Source organism: Dicentrarchus labrax, unplaced genomic scaffold (genome assembly GCF_905237075.1).
Source record: "Dicentrarchus labrax unplaced genomic scaffold, dlabrax2021, whole genome shotgun sequence".
Taxonomy (NCBI): Eukaryota; Metazoa; Chordata; class Actinopteri; family Moronidae; genus Dicentrarchus; species Dicentrarchus labrax.
In genome coordinates this window covers 21,175,972-21,193,073 of record NW_026136714.1, presented here as the reverse complement: position 1 = coordinate 21,193,073, position 17,102 = coordinate 21,175,972, and the positions used below count along the sequence as shown (strand labels likewise).

The window sequence follows — 17,102 nt, the reverse complement described above, 5'->3', positions numbered from 1 at the left end:
TAGTCCCTTAGTATTTGTATAGGTATTGAGTATTTACCAATAGGTAATGTAATTATATATTGACAGTTTTTAAACTGGAGATACGGGTGTTCCTTCCCAGGCGGAACTGTTTAGTACGTATCGTTGTTTTCACACGGATCATCGGCATTCCTAGACATGGCCACTTGCATGCGGACAGTGTGGAAAGGTCAGTTGTTTTGGGTAATTTACTTTCTCATATCTGAACTTTAAGTGATTTATTTGCTGAAATAGGTTGATGCTAATTCTCCCAGGCTTCCTTTGTGGTGTCTCGGTGCGGTTGAAGGGAAATTATAGCCGGTTAGCTAACGTTAGCTCTACAGACCACACAGCAAAACATATCGATACCTTGAGTATTGAAGAGTTTGACACATGGGCCGACACGACTCAAGATTATGTTATATTGGTTGCAAGGAAGCTTTTAGGTAAATAAAATGAACAGTGTTGTCGATGACATCAGTGTGTACTTGAACCTAAACACGTCGTGGTGGGCGGTGATGAGGAGTGTTAACGAGTTCAATAAGTAGGTATTTGGTTCAATTAGGTTGTTGCTTGGTGGATCATATGAATGACGAATTGAAGAGTTCGTATTAATGATTCAGTTAAGGGTTTGGAAAATGTTATTTTGGATATGTGTCTTCGTTTATAAGAAAAGTTGTATATAACTGTCAGGTTTTTGAACGCAGTTTCGGAATAAACCAAATACGGCCGATGTGAGCGGCTGTAGAATCTGAAATGCTCTCTGTCGAGAAGATCCGTACTGTTGAACATAGAAGAGTAATACAAGTAAATTAATACAGAAACTGTATCTTCGTATTAATTAAATTTTTTTTTAAATCAGTTTTAATTTAAATTTACTCAATCTGCTTTGCATTGTGCACACAGTCCCTGAAGGGGTAACAGACATAGATGTACAACCACATTAGACAACTTTTCTGCACAAATCCCTGCAGGCATCCTGAGATGTATTGCTTATAATTAACTCAAAGATTTAGACTATCCCACAGAGTGTGATCTTTTGGTGGTAAACCTAAAAGTTGCACTGAGGGAATATTAACTAGTGCCAAGTGAACAAGTTCACATAAACTTTAAATTGCAAATATTCCAGTTTTATGCAAATGACACACATTGGATTGCAGAGATGAGCCTTGTTGCATATTTTACATTGGAAATAAAATCATGTCAGATGTTATAATGCTTAAATACATAAAGAGTGCGTTTCATAGTTTCACAGAAAACCTCTCAAACAGCATCTATCTGTGTTAAATGGAGGTCATCATCAGCAGTTTTTTTTCTCTTTTCCAGTTTTAGGAGGATGTCAGAGGCACCTGCTGAGAGCTGGTGCATACACAAGCGCTTCACAAATTCCTACAAGGCATCTATCTTCCAAGATTGTTGCCACTCTAAAGTGAGTTTATAAACCATGTGTTCACTAAAACCAGCTCTAAAGATTTTCATCTGGAGAGAATATTCTGTCTTTGGAGCTTTTTTTTTAACATCATTCTGCTTCATCCTCCAACAGTTTTGCAAATTTAGCTGATGGAGCCGTCCACTAGAACCACTTCATTAGTCACTCAAAATTAAATAAAGGTTTCCATATGAACCATAAAATAAAGAAAAGATAGAGGTAGGGTTTATGACCCAAATATTTCTCAGTTTAACATCTCCCCCTATTGTTCGTCAGGTCATTAAAGAAAGTCAAGAAAGATGACACACAGAAGAAGGAGGAGAAGAAAGAAAAGAGGATAATTGATGACAAAGGCAGACATAAGCCTTTTGGCAAGACAGCATGGGCGCCTGTGGATGACGTGTACATTAGGACGTACTACCCCATGACGATCTATGACGCAGCAGAAGCCATCGACATGCTGAAGAACTTTCAAGTGTTGGACTTCACTCCCCTCAAGCAGCCTGTTTACATCGATCTGAGGCTAAACATGGAACTGGAGAAAAAGGTAATGGCAACAACACTGCAGTCATGTTCTCTGCATATTTAGATAGAGAGATTTGAAGTGTTGTTTGTAGATGATGCGACGTAGATCATGTTGCAGGTTGGTTACGATTGATACAACTCACAGTACTGAGTTCACAAAAAGATTTTATCACCATATGTTTTCACAGATTGAAGAAAACTTATGACTGAAAAAGATTTCTTAATTTTCAGACAAAAATATACTAAATATATTTTCTTTGCCAAATTAAAAGAATCCATTTGGTTTCTCAGGTAGGGTGTAAACTGCAAAACAATGCATATTTCAGGAAACCAGAAAGCTGCCACATCTCCAATATAAAACAGGATGCGGTATCCTCAATTTCAAAGTCTTCACCTGCGGCCGCCATGTCTTTGCGCCTTGATTCAGTTGCGACAGCCATGGGACGTCGAACAAGCAAAGTTTAAAATCGATGGTCCCCCCTGCTGTTTAAAGAGAGTAATGCAGTTCATGCTTCATCTCACAGATTTGAATCTTCACATGTATTGGGAACACAATTGTGACCCTGTAATCCATCACATAGTATTTTTCGGGACAGTTCTGAGAGGGCTTTAGATGGTATAGAATAGACTGCAGAGTAAAACCTTCCAATAGCCTTTTCACTGCTAATATTCTCACATTAAATCCTCCGTTGAGCATCCTCTCACCTGTAGGTGGTCACATTTTCTTCTTAGTAGAATGCAATTTAGAAACATTTGCCTGTTTAAGTGCAGATTGTAACTAAAGCATGACATGGTCATTTTGGATTTTGTTTGTGGTGCTGTTGAACTGTATTGCATTGTACAGTGAAGTGTTTATGTTATTTAACCTACCCTCATTGATATAAATGGAGTGGACAAAGTAATGGAAACACCTGTCAGGTCAGGCTGTAATTCTAACATTCTCAAATCCAAATTGTGAGACCATGGGTTATGTCTTTAAGCATGTCCATGAATCTGTGGGGAAGACTGGAAAGTTAAATAATATATTTAATGATTTTAGTCCCAGCTGCTTTTTTAAAACGATCTAGCTGGGTCCTCAGAATAGAACAGGACATCCCGACAATGGCTGATCACCTGCCAAAGTGTCTGTCAGAGACTAATTTTAGCATTTAGATATGGCTGATTTGGCTTTTTTTGGTACTTTCCCACTCTGACTGTTAACTGCTACACCTCACCTCCACCAAGCTGAGTGATATTTATTGCATCAGTCTTTGGTTAATCAGCAAAAACCGTGTGACACAGAGGATTGAAAACCTCATGAGTTTGTTTCCACATCACAGGACTGCAGAGCTGCTTTGATGTCCAGAAAGTCCACATGAGACAGACTTACTTACTGCTTACAGTCTTACTCTCATCTGTCCGTCTCCACGGAACTATGCAGAACCAATGTTCTTATGCATAATTAATTAAGAACACTCCTGAGAAATGAAAAATTCAAGTGGTGGCGGGAAAGATTTAATACTCAATTATCTTTGCTTGGTCTATGATTGACATCCCTTCTTTTTCTCATGTTTTCTCCATAGTCCTTTATTTGCTGGAGCATGCCGAGTGTTGAAATCTGTATTAATTGGATCTTTTTTTTTTCTCCTCACAGAGAAAAGTGGACCCCTTTGTCAGCACAGTGCATTTACCACACCCCTTCAAGACCGAGATAAACAAAGTTTTAGTTTTTACTGAGGTAAAAGGCTTATTTTTATTTTTCAGGCATTTTATTCAGGCTCACTAAATCTTAATTTCATAGCCACTTGAATGCGTGCTGTTGATGAATTGCTTTAATATTGTCTGTACATGATTCAGATGTGCAGCAGCAGCGGCACCTTTTGTCACCCAGTTTGTCTGTAATAAATGGGCTCATGTAGCGACTGTTTTGGTCACAGAAACCAACGAGCTGGATTTGATTAATATTCCTGTCGAGCAGCATAGGTTGTGGGTTGTAACCTAGATTTGTACGTTAACGACCATAATGGATGACACTGGCGGGGTCTGCCACACGTTGACACACCCAGATCAGATTGAAATGTGTAGTGTTACCTCTGTTTCTCATTGCAGGATGCTAATCAAGCTAAAGCTGCACTGGAGAATGGAGCTGTATTAGCTGGAGGAGCAGAGCTCATACAGCCGGTGAGTTGGTTAAATATAACGCACTGTAAGTTCAGATCAAGTTTATTTTTTTTCCTCAAGGGAAAACTCATCTTTCTCTGGATTTTTTTGTAACAGTATGATTGTTATATATTAGCAAGTCCAAGCAAAGTTTAAAAAACGAACAAAATAAGGCATTTTTAAGGCATGCAGAGAGTTGATGTTTGGTTCAAATCGCACAGTTAAACAAACTCAAACCTCCGAGCTGTGCAGTGAAACTACCACACTGACAAGGGCATTTAAGGCTGTAATGCCTTCGTCCAACCTTGTCTACACCAGACTGTGGCTGAAACCATTTTTGACACTGACACAAGATTCCAGCTGCTGCAGTTGTTCTGCTGGTGTGCCGCTTTTGCTACATGGTCGATATAGACACAGTGTAAGGCATCACTCCCACTTTTGCCCACAGAGGCTGCCAGAATCAACAAGAATAAAGTGTTTTTGTGTCTGTTACTTTTGGATGATGGGACTCTGTTATATAATATGTAGTATGAGAGCACTTAGCTTTTTTCTTTTATCTTCTTGGAAATTTCAAATCCTAGAAATAGACTAGGATGGCTATGTGTTATACAGCCGGTGGACAAAATAATAGAAACATAACTGCAATAAACTAATTTGGCAAAGCTGTAGTTTGTTTCATTAAGTACATTTCCAGTCAGTGTTGTGTTTGAGCTAATTGTACACCTGCATTCCATGCAGTGTCTACTGTAAATCACATTTACAAAGGCGGCTACACACATTAGTTTGTATTGGGTCTGACAATCTCTATTGTCATAAGTGATGGAGTGTTGGCATCTAAAATAGATGACATGTTCATTTGCTTTCTGACTGCTCATCTGAAATCAAACGTCTGACAATGTGACACACACCAGTATTAACCTGTGAATCTGTCAATAACTATTTGCTCTGTTCTTTGCATGCAGGTCTGTCTGTATTTCTATCAAAATGTTACTTAGACTCCCTGCAGGACTCTTTAAACTTAAAACTAATCTAAATTTGATTCACTTCCAGATCTTAGATGACGAGATTTCAGCAGACTTCTATGTAGCAGTGCCAGATATTCTGCCAAAGATTCTACCTCTGAAAAACAAACTGAGGAAGAAATTTCCAAAGAGCAAGAGAGGTGAGTTGTATGAAACAGAAGAAAAGGCTGCATACAAACAAGTGGTTTCAGGTAATGCAGGAGCAGTGTTTTCTGTGGGAGACAGTAATTCTCTTTGCCGTAGACTTTGTTTTGTCACTTTTCAGACCTTTTACAAGCACAAAAGATTTGACCTCTTTGAAACCTGCTTTTATTCACAAACGTAAAAGCTGTTTTTATATCAGTCTGTGATAACGAGGTTATTTTTTTCTATTGTACCATAGCGTTGCTGTAGCTTCATTGATATTCTTCACTCTCACTACTGCTCATTTAGCAGCTCATGGTTTTACTGCAGTAGCACTTGAAGCCTTTCAAGATAACACCGACAACTAATGTCTAAAGTGCACATATAGTCATGACTACATCAATTCCGATAAATTCATTTCTCTGTCTCTCTCTGTTGACACTCAGGCTCAGTCAGCACCAACATTTCCGAGTTGTTGGAGTTTTTTAAAGCAAGCCACGAGTACAATGTGGAGAACAACTGCTACGTCAAGACCCAGATAGCCATGGTACGTCTCAAGAAAGTGTTATTGCTGTATAGTAAAGATATATGACGGTGTAGATTTCTGTCAACAACACCAACTAGGAGGAAACTTTCAGTGTCCAGGCAAGAGGCAGTTTTTTTCATTTTATATTCTGTAAGTGGTCAAAGTTAAGAAATAAAGATTGTCTTCCTAACAGGAAACTGCAACATGAAATCTGTGCAACCTGAGGCAGACTGTGGGAAATGTTGTGGTGAATATGGGCTTCTACCAAAACACTAAATCATTCACCTTTCTTGAAAAGGAAGATGGCCCTGTTAATTTTTATTGTAAGTCAAGCGTTCAAGCTCCCATGACGATTACCAGATGAACACTGAGCATATACTATAGTTGAGTTCCCACGTTTAAAATACAACCTCCCAAGCAGCAGATTAGATGTGAGACAAATACACATTTCAGCAGAATTTCGCAAAATTTATTTCATAATGCTTTCTCTCCTCTCTCTGCACAGCTCGACATGCCCACAGAACACATCTTTGCCAACCTGAAAGCTGTCCTGATGAACGTTTGCTCACACCGACCAGCCGATATGGGTAAGTTCACCAAAACCAACCCATCACTACAACAAAAGTTCAACCACTGACATAAAATAACTTCAGAGCTGCTTTTCCTCTGTCAGCTGCTGCAGATGAACTCTTTCTCTAATTGTTTTGACAGCTCTTCAGGATAGAATAACACATTGTTGATTGATTTTTGTTTGTCAAAATGCATGTTAGAGTAAAAAAGCTTTCAAAATGTGCCAGCTTTTATCTGCTGGCTGGTTTTGATTTCCCTCCCTTGTTCAGTTTACACTTTTATAGCCAGACTGATGGAGACAACAGGGAGAAAGTCGGCAACAAGACAACCAGGGTTTCTTTGTTTTTTTCCCCCATGCTTACTGTGTACTGTTCTTCTCTCAGACTGAAGTGTTTTATTGAAAACAACTCATGCTTTCATCCAAATTCGGCTGAAAATAAGCGATAAGATGTTACTTCAAACCAGGACCTTTCTTTGCAGTGTGTTTTTTTTATAACATGCAGATGGATGAATTTAAAGGAAAATGTTTTATCGTAGTTACTAAAAATCTCTTTTGGATTTACTTTGAAGACTGTCCCAGGCATAAAAACAAATTGTAATTCATCACAGTGAACAATAACGTCTACATTCATGTTTCAAATCAATCTGCATTTACACTGTGCTACCACACTACACCAGTGTAGCACTGGCAAACTTAACACAAGCTTCATGCTCACTGTGAGCAATAACTTGTATTATGATTTTCATAATGTACAGGAATCAATGGAAACTAATGGCTGCCTGCAGTGGTAGAAGAAAAATATAAAAAAAATCTGAAGCTGTTGACAAATGTGAAATATTCATTAATTGTCGAGGAAAATGTGAAACTAAAACTTGAAAAACAAAACAACTAAACACTGTATGAAAGTGAACATTGACTGCCCTGCTGAGGTTGGCGTTCCTCACTGAACTGAACAGTAGACGTAAGAAATTCAGCATTTCCAATATTCTGTACATTTGCTTCACTTTACGTTTGATTATAAGAGGCAGAGTGTAATCATCAGCTAATGGACCGTCATTAGCTGGAGAGGCTTTAAATGATCTGCAATATAATTGATTCTGAGCTCGCTAAATAAAATGTCATTAACGGTGCCCAGACTGAAGTAAACTGCAGAGCTTTCAGAAACGCTGATTGAGGACACTTTAAAACCGCTGGCCCTTTGTGACCTGGAACTCCTCATGTCAAGAACTCTTTACTTTCCCATCTATCTTGGATCTCTCTCTTGAGGACAATATTGCCACTATTGCTCGTGTGTTTTCAGATGTGGTTACTGTTATTTTGTTTTGCGGTCCACATGCATACTCCTTTTGTCAATAAAGTGTGACTCTTTATCGTTGTTTCCAGGAAATAAAATCGATGGCCATTTTAATGTATGCCCCCTAATTGTGTAGACCTATATATGAGTGAATGAAACCACATGCTCATGGCTGAACGGGGTCATGAGATGTTCAGTTTAACAGTTATTGTCATAGGACAAAAATGTATGAGAGTCACAAATACTGCCATAACATGCACGCTTAAATTTTCCTTGTAAGTACTCGAGTGCAGTTGTGGACCACATGGTCATCGTTATTCAGAAAACACGTTCATATTTTAGTCAAACGTCTCCTAAACCTTCTGTGTGAAAGTACACAGTATGTGGTGCATTATCTCCTACTGGCCTCTGTGGAAAATATCAGCTCTGGTTTTCATGATTATCTCCTCTGTACTTAAGGAAGCACAAAGATGCGGAAAAAGGGATAGTTGGTCTTTTTAATGTGAAGTCATGCACCATAAACAACAGCAACACATAGTGGACAAATCCATAGCAATCTTGTCTTTATGCACTCTTCTGCTCAGTAAAAGAGCTGCTTGCCATTTGCTAGTTTTTTCTATGTGCCCTGGGGAACTTTTTATTGGATTTTAAGAAACTTAATATAAACCAAAACACAGAAACTTACACTAGAAAGCACTTTAATAGTAGAATATGTTAAATCTGGATTCAGATCTGACACCAGATATAATGAGAAGAAATGTTGAAAAATCAGTATGTTAAGTAATCCTAATACTAATCACTTGTCTCATGGTTCAAGGCCTAACCTCCCACCAACTGTTACTAAAAAAATTCAGTTTTTGAGATGCCATGCTGATTATTGAACAAACAAATCAAATGGGACCAAAAAGACCTACAAAACATCCTTGGTGAGGTCGTTAAACTTTTCACTCTGCGTCAGACCAAAGAGAACCAGCAGCAGGTCTGTGCACTCACAGCAGATGCTTCAGTTTAAAGTGCTCACAGTAAACTTGAGTTTGTGCCATTTTATCCTTGATGATCCCTGTGGGACTCTTCACTGCTCACCATGGAAGTGTTGATGCTCTGCCGCACCCGCCCGGCTGCAGAGAGCATCCACTGCGCTACAGTAGCTGAGTGAAACGTCTCGCTCAGTGCCCTTTTCAGCTCTGTAATTTTCATCGCAGAGCAGCATTTGGCGATGAAGATGGTGCATTGAGCCGAGCCACCTGGGCTCTTCTGAACTCTGTCAGCAGAGAGCCCTCTTTAAGTTTGTGCCAGCAAACACTACACAGCAGTTCGACTCCCCTGACAAGAGGTGCACAAGGACTCTGGGCAGAATTGAATTACCTCTGCACCCAGAAGTCAAGGATCAGACAATGTGAATATTTAGAATAATTACAGTTAACTTGAAATAACCCCCCCCCTATTTCCATTAATGTCTTTTAAATTGTCATTTGGACAGAAGCTAATGGCTGCAGTGTGGGTAGAAACAAGAAGAAGCTTCACAGATAAATGCTCAAAACTAAGAAAAGAGTGTGGAAAATCAACGTGTGGGTGAGAGAAAGAAAACCCTGAGGGCCTTATGGGAATTATTCATGACAAAAGCACATCCATATGCTGATAAATAAAGACCTGAATGCAGGAAATATGAGACAGCAGGGGAAATGATGCTGAAATAACTATTCATAAGTAAGTTAAAAGTAGATTTGTGAGAAATAAAAGACTGCAGGGAATTTGTGCATGTTTTCAAATAAAGGAGAAACAGAGGATGAGTGGGTGACAGAGATTGAAGGCAGCTGTTTAACATAATCTCATGCAAGCTGATGCTCAGTCTCATGTGTTGAAAGTTTTCAAGCTCTTTATGTTTTGTTGAAGAGTTGCTATTGAATCTGGCTGTTTATGTCCTAAACAACCTCTGGAAACCATATTCTTCTATAGAACTGCTCCATCCCAGGTTGATCTCTGAGGGCCGCTACAGAAAAACTGGAAAAGCATTCTCTCATTTTTATATTTTGATTTTAAATGTTGAAAGATTCCCTCCAGATATGTTTTGAGATATATAAAATGTGTCTGATATTGGTTTTCCAAAAAAAAGTTATTAATTATTATTTTGTTCTAGTAATAATGTGTTATTTCTAACCAGAAAAAGTTTGAGAAGCACTGCTGTAGAGCCTCGTCTCAGTGCATGTTCATTGGAGGCTTCAAGTTTCCACATTATACTTGTGTTAGTTGGATTCTGGACCATGATTGGCTCCAAACTAGTTGTGATATCACAAATCCTGCTGGTCCATACATGAGTTAAACTGAAATTGAAGGTGAGCACAGAGAAACTTTCCCCCTTCAGCAGATGAAAGTGGGGGGATAAAGATGATGAGTGTCCATTGGTGGCTCCAAATACTCCTTTCAGAGGCTTTTCCACCAGCAAATATTCACAGATTTCAGTGTCATAATAAACTGAATATCTGCGGACTTTTGGACTGAAACAAAACATCTGAAGCAGTCACTTGGGTGATTATAAAGGCACATTTTGCTATTTTCTGACATTTTATAGGCAGAATGAATAATCTGTTCATTGAGAAAAGAATAGTCCGATTAATAAATAGTGAAAATATTTTTAGTTGCAGCCCTACAATAAATCTTAAATGATGATAGATTCATCATTACTCATAATGACCTAATGTCAGAGCTAAATTTATAAGTAATATTTTTGGCTTTGCTAAATCCATATCACCCAACCCTAAGTTTAAAAAAATGTTTTCATTTCAGTCTGATGCATGTATCCTTAATCCGGTCTGCCATTTTACTGGAAGAATCATCTTGCATATTGTTATTTGTGTTTTAGAAATGTCCTCTCCACTTCCTGCTTTCGACTTCACACCTCCCCCTTTCATCACATTGAAACAAACTGTTATTGTTGACAGTTTTTCTTTTCCTCTCCTCCTCTTCCTCCCCTCAGGACCTTTCATAGAGCGGGCAATCATCGCCAGTCGCACCAGTGAAGCGCTGTGGTTCAACAGCGAAGACATTGTACGGAAACCAGCAGAGAAGGAGGAGGATGAGGAGGAGGAGGAATGACCTGTTTCCGATGTATATATTCACTGTATTGAATAAAGTATTTGTTTTGAGTTTGCTTCCTGTACTGGTACCTATTGTTTAAAAATCCCAAGAGAATTAAAGGAGGACAAAATATACAAGGTGACCAGGAGAGCGACTTTTATTAATAATCACCCACTACAGCCCATAAATCAGATGATACTTTTATTGCTTACAGACATCTGCAGTCGAGGTCATAAAGGGGTTTTATTGTGTGTTATCTGAATGAATACTTCTAAAAGTATTTAAAATGCAGCTGTTTACTCTCATCTAGAGACAGGTTGTAGAACAGTATGCCATGTTTGTATCTACTAAACAGTTCACCACACAGACCTCATGGCTTCTAAGAATTAATTTCCTATTTTTTAAATATTTCCATTTATAGTTCAAGTACATCATGTTAGGTCAGATATATCCAAATTCTGACTAGAGTTCAATTTCACTTGTGAAAACCTGCGAATATGTTGTAATATGTGAATACTATGATTAAATATGATTCTCCAGATTTAATGTTCCAAATGTCCTTAAATATGTTAAAGTACAGCCGTAGTGAAAACATTGAGTGATAAAGACAAAGAAGTGATTTGTTAGTTTAAAATCGTTAAGTCCCTATCTTGGATGAATTCATGTCATCATGTAGGGATACGGATATCTCTATTAACTCACATTAGATGTCCAAAAATGGAGACTAGTTTGATGTGGAAGAACCTGACTGGTCTGCACAGATCCCTGCCCTCAACCCTGTCCAACCCCTTTGGGATGAACTGGAACACAGAACTGGACAGAGTCTTATCAGCCAACATTACTGTCAGAATGGGAGCAAATCCCTGCAGCCGGGTTCAACATCTGGTGAAACCAGAAGAGTGGAGGCTGTTGTAGCAGCAGATTTAATTACTATAGTTTAAGAATGACTGCAATGTGTCGAGATAATTTAAGTCCCTTCCCGCCTGCTTGCAGCAATAGGTAAAGCTCAAGTGTAGTACTGCCAGCTGAACACCAGGAGGCAGTATTGAAATAGCCTGTGCTGCTGACCCCCTGAAGAAATTAATTTAGGGCTTCATGCAACCTGTTGCACTTAACCTAATCCGAACAATAAACATTGTCACCAAACATGAAGTTTGATTTTCTCTTATAATATTTAGTTCAATAATTCACAATTTCCCCTCTGGGGGTCAATAAAGGATGATCTTATGTAATGGCATATGGAGCCACCAACACTTGATGCACTCTTACATAATTTATCTTGTGACCTTCATTGCCGTGTATGTGTGCACAGTGGTTGCTCCTGCTGGCAATTTGAAAATTATTGAAGGCTTCTTGGAGGCCTTAAAAGCTGCTGAAAGTGACTGAATGGCCTTGAAAAGTTCTCATCAGTTCATCAGTCTATAAGTTCATCGGTCTCCCCCGGCTCTCTTAGTCAACATTCATTAATTTTAGTCCTTGAGTTTAAGCTCCTCCAGCTATTTTTTTATTGAATGGTGTCTTTATTAATTCCTGTTTATGATTAGAAGCCCAAAGTTAAACCAGTGAATTGAAGCTTTAATTGAAACCTATTTTTTTATAACTAACCTAATATTAACTTAGTAATTTTGTCTCCCCATATTTTCTTTTACCCTTATTTACTATTACAAAACCCCCCAAAAGCATTATTTCTGCCCTTAAAGCAGTTCCACACAACTTCAGATGTTCTGTATGAGCTGCTACACAACATACAGTGTGTTTTAGGGAAGGTAACACAGAATATTTGATGTCCCAAACCACAGCGAGACTCTAGATGTCTTTTCAAACTGTGTGTGTTGAATTAGTGCAGCCAATTACACATCCATCCTCTGATGCTGTGCAGGTTGGTATTCAGTGTAAGATTGAGATAAGTTGGAACTGTTATTGGTCCCTCTGGGGAAATCTGGCTATTGCAGCAGCTAATGTAATAGGATTTGGCAGTGGAGAGAAGAGAAAAGAGACTATAGAAAGAGGCAGTGAAAATTGTGGAAATAGTAAAAATGATGAAACTGACGTCAATGAGACTCCTGTTAACAAGCAGGAGCTTTATAAAAGTTGTTGTGTTGCTATTTTAACTCTTATAGGCCTGTATCCTTCTGTTCTTTATATATGTTCTTCAAACATTTTACTACTGTTATTTAGATCTATTCTGTACAGAGGAGACATTGTGCACATGTTGCTCTTCTTGAGGTTCCATCCTTTTTCCTCATTCAAATAGAGAGTCTAAAGATAAAGGTTGTACCTACATTATTGTAAAGCCCTTTGAGGTAATTTGCGATTTTTGACTATATAAATAAAATTGACTCATTGTTGTTTCCAAACGGTCAGTCCTTGGGAGCTCCAAGGGCTCTTGAGAGGGTTTGAGTGTTTGCAGCAATAGGGAATCACTTCATTTCACACCATTGAAAGAAAACTGCAATATTACAATTATATTTCTCATATTTTAAAACATAATAGATAAATATTACATATAATTCCATATTATTATCAAAAGTGGTGTTTGACCTTTGACCCTTTGTTGCCAATTTTTTTTTAATGGATGTTTTCCATTCTGGGGGGATGGACAAAAATGATTGCAGAGCTGATTAGCTGATTAATCGATTGAAAATTTGTACAAAGGATATATTAGGCAAACATTTTTATAATTGATTAAATGTTTGCTTCAGCTTATCTATATTTTACACAATTGTACATTGAATACTGTTGGCCAGACAAAAGTAGACACTTAAAAATGTTATCTTGGGCACCCTGGTGGTCATAATGTTCTGCAGCCCCATACCAACAAACTGCTCTGCACTGTGTGTTCTGACACCTTTCCATCAGAACCACCATTAACTTTTTCAGCAGTTTGAGGTACAGTAGCTTGTCTGTTGGATCGGACCACACGGGCCAGCCTTCACTCCCCACGTGCATCAATGAGCTTTGGCCACCCACTACCCTGTCTCTGGTTCACTGCTTTTACTTCCTTGGACCACTTTTGATAAATACTGACCACTGCAGACCGAGAACACCCTACAAGAGCTGCAGGTTTGGAGATGCTCTGACCAAGTCGTAGCCGTCACAATTTAGCCCTTGTCAAAGTCATTCAAATCCTCACACTGCCCATTTTTCCTGCTTCTAACACATCAACTTGAGGACAAAATATTCACTTGCTGCCTAATATATCCCACCCACTGACAGCTGCCATGACAACCAGATAATAAGTTTTATTCAGTGCACCGGTCATAATGGCAGTGGTCATAATGTTATGGCTGATTGGTGTATATATATATAATATTACTAATACATATACATATATGCTCATCTTTACAAATGAGTTTTTCCTTTCCTAAACAATTTTGGCACTATGACAGTTATATTAGTGGGACTTTTGTCTTCCTTCCCCCTTCCCCCATCTTTCACTCTATTCACCAATACCCCCCTGCCCTTTTTACACAATCTCCCCCACTATTACCCAGCATCTGAGAAACACACAATCCCAAAAAGAACTTTCAATCACACTAATTAAAAAGACACACACACAAAAAAGAAAACAGTACAGAGGAAGTATCTTCCATCAGGTTGATGAGGCCCTGCATCAATGAATAACCTCATTGATGTTATTTATCTTTTTATTATCAGTGTAAAAATGTCTCTGTGGATATATGAGGGTGAACCCACCTTACCTCAGTTTGCCCTCCTTGTTAAATTTGACCTCATTGTGGGAATAAAGAATGTCTGAGCTCAATTATCAGCATGAAGTGTCGAAATAATTACTTCTATGTTTTTTTTGTGGGGGTGTTTCTAACTTGTCAGGATCACAGACTGGAGGCTGAAGTTTACCTACATTTTTAAATCTTCCACTGCGTCACTGGGCCCTTGTTATAAATTTGGCAGGTGCAGACAGCAGCAGCATTAAAGCAAAAGAAAGAAAGCTTGTTCAAAGGCAAAACTGATTCTGATCCCTGTTTTTGGCAGAGGACAAAAGGGCTGAGTGGAGATCAGGTTACTGCCATGTGACACTGAGGAATCTCAGTGCTACACTCCCTCTGATTAAACATTACACTCACAGACAGAGAGAGCTGCAGACATCCTATAATACTCTACAGTTTAGAGGGATATTATACAGACATCAGCTGAATTAAACACCCTGCAGTCCACCAGAAATCATAATGTAATACTTTATGATGGCAATATGCTATTAATACACAATAAGTTCACTGGAAAAGATCTACAAAGTCCCTGAAGGATTATTATAGTGGCTCCATTTGATGGAGATAAAAATAACATACACAACACCCTTGAGTAACATAAGAATACTCACAATGCATTATACTGTTTAATGAAAACACAGGAATGTTAATAACCATTACTGATAACTGATGTTGTTAAGTAAGATAAAGTATCCATAAGCCACCGCCACCAGTGATAGAGGATAAAGCTAAGTTAGTATAAATTCAATATTAACATTATCATTTTAAATGATTGAAGTGACACCGAATACTATAACAAGTAAAATAAAGTGAACATTGAGCACATCAGATACATTTAAAAGTTAATATAACACAAAATGTAATAGTTTAATGACACAATAAATCATAAAAATAGATTTATGATAAAGTCACTTTATCAGTTCAATATTTTCCCCAAACTTTCAACTGAGTTTTAACTTTTACACATCTACAGATTACTAAGGAATTGTTCGGGGAAGCTTATAGTGATACTTAATAAAATATAAACTACCATAAAGTCACTGCAAAACAACCCTATAGGTCCCTGTAGGTATATTAAGGTGACCATAAGTTGCATATGTGTATGAGTTGTTAGGAGTTAAACCAAAGAGTGATTTTTGCCTCTCAGATTGTTCTGATTTGTATAATTAGTCTTAGAGAAATGAAACTACCCAGTTTTGAATGAGAAATACAAAAAGTGATTACAAAAAGGTCTAAGCATAATTTTGTGTGAATAATTTATTCTTGTGAGCCCTTACATCCCTCTTGCGATCCCTTGGAGGGTCCCAACCCCTGGATTGGAACCACTGCTGTATAATTTGAATAATTTTAAATAATATATAGAAACATAAAGTGCCATAGAGTGCAATATCATCACCCTGAACTCACTAGGCATTTATATATATGTAGGAATAGGATCAAAATATAATAAGGCTCATTATTGTGGATAAAATGCCATTTGGTGAGTCCCAATAAACTCCCTACAGGACAGTATAACAGGATAAAAACACCATAAAGTAAAGTAAAGTCACTCTAAACACACCATAAAAACTTAAGAAAGTGAGTTTTAAGTAACACAAATACACCAGAGGGTCCTAAAGCTTGGTTACAGGCACTTTACAAAGACAGCAGAGGTGATAAAACTGTTTTTAGGTGAGTAAAAACTCCACAGAGCTCTACAGAGAAAACAGTAATTTATCATTTTTATAAACCTCAGATTTCCAGCTGTAAATGAGATTAAAATGATAAACCCCTCAGATGATCCAACATTCATTCCCCTCCAAAAACCCGAATCCTCTCCCTCCCTCATGTTTTAATCCCCAAGGAGCAGAGTCCCCATCATGAGAGATTATGATATCTGCGAGGGGGCGGGGGGGGCACAGCAGAGAAGAGGTGGGACGTCCTCCTGGAGAGAGCAGTGTAGGACGAACTAGAAAGAGAAGAAGAAGAGGGAGAGGGAGTGGGGGGCTCGGGGAGGACAAGAAGACCGCCGCACAAGAAGTGACTTCAAACACCGCGCAACATTCGCTGCAGGAGCGCTGAAAGTGCGACCGCTTCTCCGGCTCTCGTCGTCATGCGCCTCGGCTTTTAAAAGCGTCCCGGCTGCTGCTTCTGCTGCTGGTGAGAGAGACGACAATTCACCTTGCATTTGGTGATCTTTCTGGCAGAGTTTTGTGCCCGACCCGGCAGAGCACAGTCAGTGAGCAGGCGTGGAAGGAGGAGGTGGATACTTCTCCAGGACTGCGCCGTATTCTAGCCCGGAGCGCAGCGCTCAGGAGTCGGACCCCGTGCGCTCCTTCTCTCCGCTCCTTTAAAAGATTCCTGGATCTTTCCTAGTAGTTTTCTTGCACATCGGGACATCAATAATGCACAGTGAGAACTGCCTTCATTTGAGCTAGAGAAAGAAACATAAACACATCGCGCGTTTCCCTCGTGATTGGATTTGGATTTTATGGCATTTCTGGCTGGGACCATGGGTGGATGGTGGATATTTGTTGGCGCTCTGGCAGGGATCCTCACCGGCCCCCGTGGGATACATGGTAGGTATTTTTGGTCTCTTTTCACAAAACCAGTTGTTCGGGTTGTTATGTAGGTCAACCGTTATCTGATCAGATTTAGTTCCATATTGGACACTTTTTCAGCACTGAATCATAA

At 38.8% G+C, this 17,102-nt stretch overlaps 2 protein-coding genes across 4 annotated transcripts in view; both read left to right on the top strand.

The window, feature by feature from the left end:
• Positions 1 to 85: 85 nt before the first annotated feature.
• On the top strand, positions 86 to 10,774 carry mrpl1 (mitochondrial ribosomal protein L1). Of its 2 annotated transcripts, XM_051421759.1 has the most exons (9): positions 86 to 187; positions 1,324 to 1,426; positions 1,703 to 1,973; positions 3,585 to 3,668; positions 4,040 to 4,111; positions 5,141 to 5,252; positions 5,682 to 5,782; positions 6,267 to 6,348; positions 10,601 to 10,774. In XM_051421759.1, exons 1-9 carry the CDS (start codon positions 157 to 159, stop codon positions 10,717 to 10,719), a joined length of 975 nt encoding a protein of 324 aa, XP_051277719.1. In that variant the 5' UTR covers positions 86 to 156; the 3' UTR covers positions 10,720 to 10,774. The 2 variants fall into 2 exon arrangements, with proteins under 2 accessions (XP_051277719.1, XP_051277720.1); XM_051421760.1 differs by lacking the exon at positions 5,682 to 5,782.
• A 5,595-nt stretch (positions 10,775 to 16,369) lies between these two features.
• fras1 (Fraser extracellular matrix complex subunit 1) overlaps positions 16,370 to 17,102 on the top strand; it is a 229,714-nt gene continuing 228,981 nt past the window's right edge. For both annotated transcript variants that reach the window (XM_051422880.1, XM_051422879.1), the window contains exon 1: positions 16,370 to 16,987. In XM_051422880.1, the coding sequence (XP_051278840.1) occupies positions 16,900 to 16,987 (88 nt within the window). In that variant the 5' untranslated portion in view covers positions 16,370 to 16,899. The remainder of the gene's footprint in view (positions 16,988 to 17,102) is intronic.

Coding starts and splice junctions, on each gene's coding strand:
- mrpl1 (XM_051421759.1), top strand. CDS start 157: ATGGCCACTTGCATGCGGACAGTGTGGAAAG. Junction 5,253..5,681: donor ATTTCCAAAGAGCAAGAGAG/GTGAGTTGTATG, acceptor GTTGACACTCAG/GCTCAGTCAGCACCAACATT. Junction 6,349..10,600: donor ACACCGACCAGCCGATATGG/GTAAGTTCACCA, acceptor TCCTCCCCTCAG/GACCTTTCATAGAGCGGGCA.